The sequence below is a fragment of the Rhagoletis pomonella genome, unplaced genomic scaffold (genome assembly GCF_013731165.1).
Source record: "Rhagoletis pomonella isolate Grant_MI unplaced genomic scaffold, Rhpom_1.0 Rhpom_scaffold_00008, whole genome shotgun sequence".
NCBI lineage: Eukaryota > Metazoa > Arthropoda > Insecta > Diptera > Tephritidae > Rhagoletis > Rhagoletis pomonella.
The window spans coordinates 22,925,335-22,934,326 of NW_023458562.1; the positions used below are offsets into that span (position 1 = coordinate 22,925,335).

General features: G+C 33.5%; 1 protein-coding gene across 1 annotated transcript; it reads right to left on the reverse strand.

Annotated features, from left to right (window-relative positions):
- Positions 1-6,147: 6,147 nt before the first annotated feature.
- LOC118745145 (cholinesterase) lies at positions 6,148-8,397 on the reverse strand. The gene is made up of 2 exons (XM_036478672.1): positions 7,811-8,397; positions 6,148-7,736 (listed from the first exon to the last, which is right to left on the reverse strand). Exons 1-2 carry the CDS (start codon positions 8,211-8,213, stop codon positions 6,301-6,303), a joined length of 1,839 nt encoding a protein of 612 aa, XP_036334565.1. The 5' UTR covers positions 8,214-8,397; the 3' UTR covers positions 6,148-6,300.
- Between the last annotated feature and the right edge of the window lie 595 nt (positions 8,398-8,992).

Below are 8,992 nucleotides of genomic sequence, written 5' to 3' on the forward strand. Positions count from 1 at the left end.
GCAAATTTGATCATAATACATGTGCGAGTGTGGCAGCATCGCACGAAAACCGAACCGTTGCAATGCAATAAAAAACATATTTTTAAGATTCAATTGAAGGTTATTTGGTCTGACAAGACTAAATTAATCGCTTTCAATCAGATGGCCGGGCATGGTATTGGATCAAAGACCCAAATTAAGCCTAAGCGCATCATGTACGGCAAACTGTGAATCACAGTGGTAGGATCTTAATTGTTTGGGGTTGTATTTCAAAAATTTTGTTGGTCCGTTAGTACGCATTATGCGTAAGGAACAGCATCTGTTCATATTTCAACAAAATTTGCAAGATGTAGTCGAAAAATTAGAGTTTCTGCTGAAAAATCACCCAAAACATACTGCATATGTTCGCAAAGACTGGATACAAAAGAAAAAATTTGCTAATTTGATTTGACCTCCACAAACCGCGGACATGAATCTCATCGAGAATTTGCGAAATCAACTAAAAGCACAGCTAATAAGTATCAAAGTCCGTAAAATCGAGTACATGAGCTGTGAAAGCAAACTAAGGATATACCTCCAGAATTTTTACAAAGATACAAATAAGGTATGCCAAATCACATCCAGGAACTGAAACAGGCAAAAGAGTACTGAACATTGTGTTAGTAGTTCTTTTTTTTCGTGAAAATTGTTAAAAAGCTCTTAAAAATATATGAGTGCAAAATGTAACATCTGCCTTAATTTACATTTTTGTCTGCTGTTTTTTTATTGTTGTTGTATTGACTTCAAATATTTATGAGAGAGGGAGTAGGGATGTACCAAGAAGAATATACAGCAAAAGTATGAAAGTCGTTAGAACTTGGAAATATAGTGGTGGCTGAAACAAAAAGTGTTAAACCATGTTACAGTTTTGCTCGTCACTGTATGTAAAACATGCAGTGCTGCCGCTTTGGAAATTTTTTAACCGAAATTGGTATTTTTTTCTTTGTTTATCATATTTGGTAATTTGGTAACTTATTTTTCAACTTGGTAATACTTTCGATTCAGCGCTAGATGTAACATAGGGTAAAACAACTTCTGGTTCCACATTAGGATATGGGCCGTAAGCGTTTCCTTTTACAGAAATACCAGGTAATCCTGAAAGTTTCGCAAGGCGAACAGTTTTTCGGCGTTCCTAAGTTACTATAATTGTGTGATCTAAGACAAACCGCTTGATAGTGGCTATTGTTACATCTACCAAGTCCTTTTCCAGAAGGTTGTGGATGGTCCTACCTTTTCGTGACATTTCATTAGCTTTGCAATTGCTTTCAATATTGCGGCGTAACCCGGCAATCAAATGAGTAGAATTCTATGTAAATATGTATGTACGTTCAAAACGCTTGGACCACGGTTGCCACATTTGGTCACTTGTGACCAAAATAGGTAACTTTTTGAGTTCTTGGTAACTTGGCAACTTTTTTTTATTTTGGTAACTTTTGGTAAGTTTTCTGTGTAAAAAAATCAGACTAAAAAAGTTGGATTAATTTAATAAATTGAACTGTGGTTGTGTCTAGCGGTGACAACACTACTAGAAACAATTGCGTTGATCAGGCAACACAGCGCTCCGGAAAAATAATTAACCACATATCGAAGAAAATTATCACTGGGCAGGCTACTCGTTAATTTATCACAGCGTGGGATGCTTGTTACACGTTCAATATTTATTGCGATATTTGGATCATGATCCATATTGATGGATTTCAAATTAGTGATAGATCGTGCGGGAATGTAACATGTTCAATATTTAGCGCGTCAGTATTTACAGGTTTTTGTGTGGAGAGGTTTAAAGTCCAATAAATCAAGCCAAGAAATCGTATCTTAATGTTATTTTATTGAAAGTCATCTATAGTTTTTATTATTTGTATGGCGATACCACATCTAATTTGTTCGAAATCCAACGCGAAATACCGAGCCGTGAATCGATAGCACAAAATATGCCACACGTTCAATACTTATTGACAGATCTTTGATCTTTGAAGTTTGAACAGCAGATTGTGTGGTGTATTTGGGCTTTTTAGCGCTTCGGTATATGAACTTAAGTCGATTTTTTAATAATTTTTTTGTTCTGAGGCTAAGATCCCGTTCAATAGATAATAGCTTAAAGTGCGTTTTTATGAAACGTATATTTTTAAACGCGTGCGTTGCAAACATATGTATATGTTGTGTTTTGTTTCACAAATTTTTGTTATATTCTTCTTTATACACGTACGTATACAGAGTTTGAATAAAAATTTATTTATATACGTACTAGATCGCCATTAACCATCTTCAAAATATTTTCAAACAAAAACTTTTTTTGTCATACTTTTTCAATTAACGTATCCCCTGAATTGAATTTGAGATTTTAAACAGATGGAAACCCTTACATGTAGTTTTGAAATTAAGCCGTTTTAAAATCATTTTGATTGATTCCCATATTGTAATAATTCACTTAAATTATTGAATAGTTAGAATTTAACCTTTAAAACAGTTGACAACCTTTTTAAACCTCCTTCGTCTAACACTCATATTGTGATACATATTCAAAACCATTTCGATTCATACCAATCTTCTATACTAATATATATTTTGAAAGCCGTTTTTTATGTGTTCGCAAAGCTCGAAAACGGCCGAACCGATTTTTTTTGAAATTTCAGACACCTGCCCTGATGCCACAAAAATGGTTATAGGCTAAACAAAATTTCGATGTATAAAGGGAGCGTGGCACCTCCCATACAAACCGATTTTTTCATATTGCATATCTCCGGAAGTGTTCATGGTAAAATACTGGAACTTGGTATATGAAATCAATCTTATACTCATGGAGAAAAATTGGCTATTTGAAAAGAGGGCGTGGCACCGTACAAACACATACATATAATTCTTTTGTATGTGTGTTTGTGAGTGAAATCTTCCTAAATATCCGGAACGATTTTAACAAAATTTTTGTGTGCTTTTGAGTGACTCTCAGGATAGTCTAGTTTCACAATTTCACTTGCCAATTGGCGCTGGAGTTAAGTTATTACTAAAAATCTTATTTATGATCCACTTTGGCTAATCGCCAAGTTAGAAAAAGTGCCGTGAATATCAGATTAAATCAGATTGTGTGTTATGATTGGCCCAATGGATGTGTTTTTCCAGTATTATTACGTGTTGAATCTTCATTCGGAGACACCAGGGTTGAGTTGTGCAGGGGTAAATCTCAAATCACCACCGATAAATCAACCGCCAGGACCATTGCGCGCCTTTTACTGTAATACTTAATTTAAAATAATTGAATTTAATTTTTAAAAAGGTGGCAACCCTTGTGAAAGACTTAAAGGTTATTCAAAACTTTCAAACTAAAGGTTTCTTAACAATATTTTGTTAGGCAACCATATTTTAATTCTTTAGCTTGCGCATAATTAATTTAAACTTGACTTTTCAAAGAGGTGGCAACCCTTTTCAAAATTTATTCGAACTACAGCTTTTTAAGCCTCTTGACATCCATTTTTTAATATAATTTTTAAATAAATAACTCCCTTAATTGATGTTAAATTTGATTTTTTTAAAGGGTGGCAGCCCTCATCCATGAATAAATAATAATTTTATATATCTCCATACATAGTTCCAGTAATATATCCAAAATATTTCCTGAGTAATGCAGTATGAAAAATTCCGTTTTATGGGAGGTGACACGCCCCCTTGTCTAATCGAGATTACATCTATCCTATATTTTAAGCTGGGCTAAATGACAGCAGTGTACAAAATTTCATGATGATCGGTTGATTAGTTAAAGCGTGGAAGCGTAGCAAACAAACAAGCTCACTTTCGGATTTATAATATTAAAGTAAAGATGTGAATGTATCTACATAGTTATTATATGAGGCCTTGAGCGCCAGCGTAGCTTAACTGACATTCAAAATGCATTACCAGAACCAAAACGGTAATATCCCGAGGCACACCCTTTTAATTTTCTCTTATTATAATATGCAGCATCACGTAGTCGCAATGAATTTTTTAGTAAAAGACTTTTTTTATAGATATTACTAGTTTTTTTTGTAAATAGGCTCCTCTGGCCCTACGAATTTGTTTTTACAGTTTATTGTAGAATAAAACGCCGTTTTTTTACTTGGTAACTTTTAGGTAAACTTTTTTGGTAAATTCTGGTCAGAAAATTTTGTGTCGGGTGGCAACCGTCGCTAGGACATTCAGTAGGAGACTTGCCTCTGCCACTTGTTGACATAAATATGTATGTGTGTATTCTAGTTTTAGGGCCTGAAAATTGTTGACCTGTGTAATCGAAGACAGTCCAGTTTAAAAAACATGGTTGCAAATTTTACTAATTAATTAATTTATTTATATATTATTTTTATTAGGAATATAATTGTACAATTTTTAGATCTGACAACATCAGACCACTAAACCGGAGGCTTAGATTTGGGTTTTCTACCATTTTAGCTAAGTTAAGTTTTAACTTTAATGAACAAACATTGGAAGCTTACATGGTTCATCAAGATTTTGGAAAACATTTTTTTCTTTATGACTATATTTTCACAAAAAAAAATATAAACACTTTTTAAACATTGGAAGCTTACATGGTTCATCAAGATTTTGGAAAACATTTTTTTCTTTATGACTATATTTTCACAAAAAAAATATAAACATTTTTTAACCAAAGAAAAATAGCAAAAACTTGCTAAAATGTCTCTTCCCTATGTACATTCTCGTCACTGTACGTACATATGCATATGTATGAAGTAGTAAGAGTTAAAACAACTGGTATGACATATGCATGTATAACCGATGTTATTTATTTATATTTTCCATCCCAATTTTTTCTTATTTTTCTATAAAGATATAGTTTATTTTACAGCCAAAACCATATGAATAAATTTTTTTTATGTTCATTCAGGAAATGCAAGAAATTCCTATCGAAATTTTAAAATTTTCAACTCAATTTCTTAGAAAAATTTTGAGTAGGCAGTTTTGTAGCCCATTAAATTCTGGTACAAAAAGTGTAAGTTTCAAGTCCCTAAACTCTGCCATTGATTTTTGAGATTTTTTTTTGTCGAGGATTTTGCGCATTTTCTTCCAAATAACTTTGAACAAAATCTATGTGGAAAAATTTATGTGGAAGAAATGCGCTACACCTTCGAAATAAGATCTCAAGAAATCAACGGTAATTTTAGCGACTTGAAACTTGCACTTCAAAAATTAAATGGGCTACAAAATTACTAACTGAAAAATTTCAATGAAAATTTCTTGGTATTTTTTGCATTTTGATAAGTTTTGAGTTTGCAAAATTTGATTCTTGTTGATTGAATTATATTTTTTTATAAAAAAATTAGAAAAATTTGGTATGGAAAAAATAAATTAATAAAATTGTCAATCGTATTCATATTTTTGACGCTGCCTGTAAATATGTATTGTACAATTCAAACTTTGGGAAAATGGGAATGCATTAACTTTTTCTAACAAGAAAAGATTAACAACTTCGGTTGAACGAAAATATGCATCGCAATGTAAGCGAGTGGATACTGCTTACGTACCGCAACACAAACAAAACAAAAAGTTTGAGAATTAACATAAGTATGTCCTTTTTTAACGTGATTTCAACAGCATCTGTAGCTGAATGGCGTGTTCGACTGCCAACTTGTTGGTTACGGGTTCAAACCCTTTGGCATGGACGTTTTTATATTTTTTATTCTATAAATTATATTTATAGTTTTGTAAAACGACTTGCGACACATTACATTCGTATGACAACGCTGTCGAGAAATTCTTGCACCTTTTCGTGCATAGGTTATAATGGATATTCATTACTATATGCATTCCCAAACATTACTTTTTCCCACTGGATCCACATGCACACATACAGTAAGTACGTACATTCCGGTTCCATTGATTAGAGGCAATAATTTTGATGAAAGAAAATGGTTATTAAAGCACCGTATTTGATCTACATAGTAACAAAATATTTTCTAATAACTCAAGTTAAAGCTGTACTTTGCTCAAAAAAAAAAAAACACACACATCAAAATATTATTCCATCTAACGGTATTTCGCAGCAGTAATATTGTGCTTGATTTATTGGTTCACTTGAGTCAATAACCTAACTTGAATTAACAGAAAACCTTTTGTTACTGCATAAATAAAATACGGTTGCTTTAATAACCATTTTCCTCCACAAAAATTATTTTCTCTAATCAATTGAACCGGAATGTATATTCATACATACATACATATACTTACATGTATGTACGTATGTGATACACAAATGTGTATGTATGCATCTATACATACTTGTAAGCATTTCGTTGAATCTTAAATATATATATTATGTGTAACTAAAAACAAACAAAATGCTAAAATTCGGAAAACCATGCCAAGATTCCGCAATGCAATCAAAGGAAATTCGTTGTTATTATTCGACGACGCCGAATTGGCGGCATCACAACAATTTGCCGCAAACTTAACTAGCTCGGGATAATAATTATTCCAAAATCTTACAGAGAACATTTTATTAACGACTTCTGAGTTAAAATTTTGGTCAATTATCAAAACTGTACTATTCTCGGCTTTGTATGAGTTCCATTTAACATATACATTGGAAATAATGGGATTCGCAGATTTGGCGAAATTTGCCCACATTGTCATGACGACATCCGATATTTTCTTATCGCTTGAGTTCCACTCCTTTAGGAGATTGTTATTCATATATGGAACTCCCCACACAAAAATTTGATCGAAAAATTTAGGTACGCCTACCCATTCTGGCAGGTTTAATAATTTAGTTTGTGGACGGGTACTGAATAAGTATGCGAAGACATTATTGTCTTTGCTTATGATGTCTGCCATAAAAAATAACGGTGCAATGTACATGCGATCTGTATGAAAACTTAAGAATGTTTTGATGTCACCTTGAGATGGATATATATAGGTGATTGCGTCGATTATAATTTGTGAATTTGTACAATTTTCATCATTTTCTGTACTCATTTTCAGATCACGTTTCGAAACTTCATTAATAGCACGAAAAAAATCATTGTCTGTGAATTTTGTGTCTGTTATGTCATCCACTAAGCTAAGTGTGTCCTCCATGTCGGTTACGCCAATCAATATGGGAACATTTTGGAAGTTTCCTTCTTGGAACATTTTTCGAGGATGATCTCTGATAAAGGGAGATGAGGTGTTACTGAGGCCATAATCAATAACTGGACCCCACTCCACCTCTGGAATATTTTTTGCCAGTGTTTTTGCATCAACTTTCCTCAAACAAGCTAACAGCAGCGAGGTTGGCTTTCTAGTACAACCAAATAAATTTGATATTGAGTCCAAGGGGTATTTATAGAATTTTGGGTCGCGTACAGCGTCATCACTTATTGGATTGCCAGACATCATAATTGCTCCTGAAAATCCACCTCTTGACCATTCTTCAGATATTAAATGCAATCCAACACTGATTGCACCTGCTGAGTGTCCCATAATTGTAATTCGGTTTTCATCTCCACCGAAGTGATTTATATTCTTTTTAACCCAAAACAAAGCAGCTGATTGATCCATCAATCCATAATTGCCTTGCGCTTCTCCATCGGCGGTAGACAAAAATCCAAAAATATTCAAACGGTATGAAAATGTCACAACTATTATTTTTTGTTTGAAAACGACCTGAAACGGTTCAATGTCTGTAGGGGCACCGTTCGAAAAATCACCTGCGTGAATCCAAAATACTACAGCATATCCTTTGAGACCAGGGGAGCCTTAAATAAAAAAAATTAAAGCTTATACGCCTTACATGTATACATATATACGTAGTAACTGTGGTTTTCCTTACCGTCGGGAACGAAAATATTAAGATATAGACAATCTTCGTCATATGTTATGTCGTGGTCCTCTGCAACTTTATTTCTTAGAAGTTCATGTACGACTGTATTTTTGGCGTAGGAGGGGTTTTGCCAACAAAGCGGTGCAAACTTTGTCGCGTTCTGAACTCCTCGCCACTCTGACATATCCAGATCAGGTGGAGAGAAACGTAAAGCATGGGCATACCTGATTCCCAAATATGCTTTAATATTTTGTGCCCGAAACATTTTGAGATAAGTACCCACAATAATTCCCTGTCCAGGAATAGTTATATGCGGAGCTTCCAAACAATTAACATAATTTTCAAAGCACAATAGACATATACTTATAGTTAAGTACAAGGTGTGGTTAATTTTAATATTAAATTTTATCATGGCTTTTCCAAACTTTATTCCTTGCAAATTCCTTGAGTTGCTCTTTCAAACTATAAGCAAGTACGTACTTAACTCCCATATTCTCTACGCTGTTGTCATGGAATTAGAAAAAATAATTTGCTCGCAAAGTTTGTTGCCATGATATTATTCATACTTACATACTTAGCTGCCTGCATACATGTGTATGTACATATGTAAGTATCCATACACATACATACATTTAGCTTAGTAAGTATATTAGTAGTAGTAATATTCAGTAGTATTTCAATAGTAACGTATAGCTAAATGACTATATTTCATAAATCTGTTGAAAATTAAAAAAAAAGTAAAAAAACCCCTTAATTTTGGGTCTATGGAAACTTTTACTTGTATATACATATACAGGTATATATATGGGTATCTCCAATCTGACACTTGTATGACAAATTAAAAAAAAATTAAAAAGTCAAAAATTTAAAAAGGTTTTTCTAGATTTGCATAGCAATTTAAAGATATTAGTAAACATACGCACTGGCGTGACATTACAAAGAACAGAAGTGGATATTGACTTCGATTACAAAATTTCAAAACACTGCGAATTGGGAAATACTATTTATTTGTTTTTTCTTAACAGCGGTCGTCCCTCGGTAGGCAATGGCAAACCTCCGAGTGCATTTCTGCCATGAAAAACAGCTTCTCATAAAAATACAATCGCCGTTCGGAGTCGGCGTAAAACTGTAGGTCCCTCCGCTTTGTGTGACAACATCAAGGCGCACGCCACAAATCGGAGGAGAAGCTCG

What these genes read in the sequence shown, in the direction of transcription:
- LOC118745145 (XM_036478672.1), bottom strand. Translation starts at nt 8,213, where the DNA reads ATGATAAAATTTAATATTAAAATTAACCACACCTTGTACTTAACTATA. An exon ending in TAATATTTTCGTTCCCGACG is followed by an intron (nt 7,737 to 7,810) that starts GTAAGGAAAACC and finishes TTTTTATTTAAG; the next exon opens with GCTCCCCTGGTCTCAAAGGA.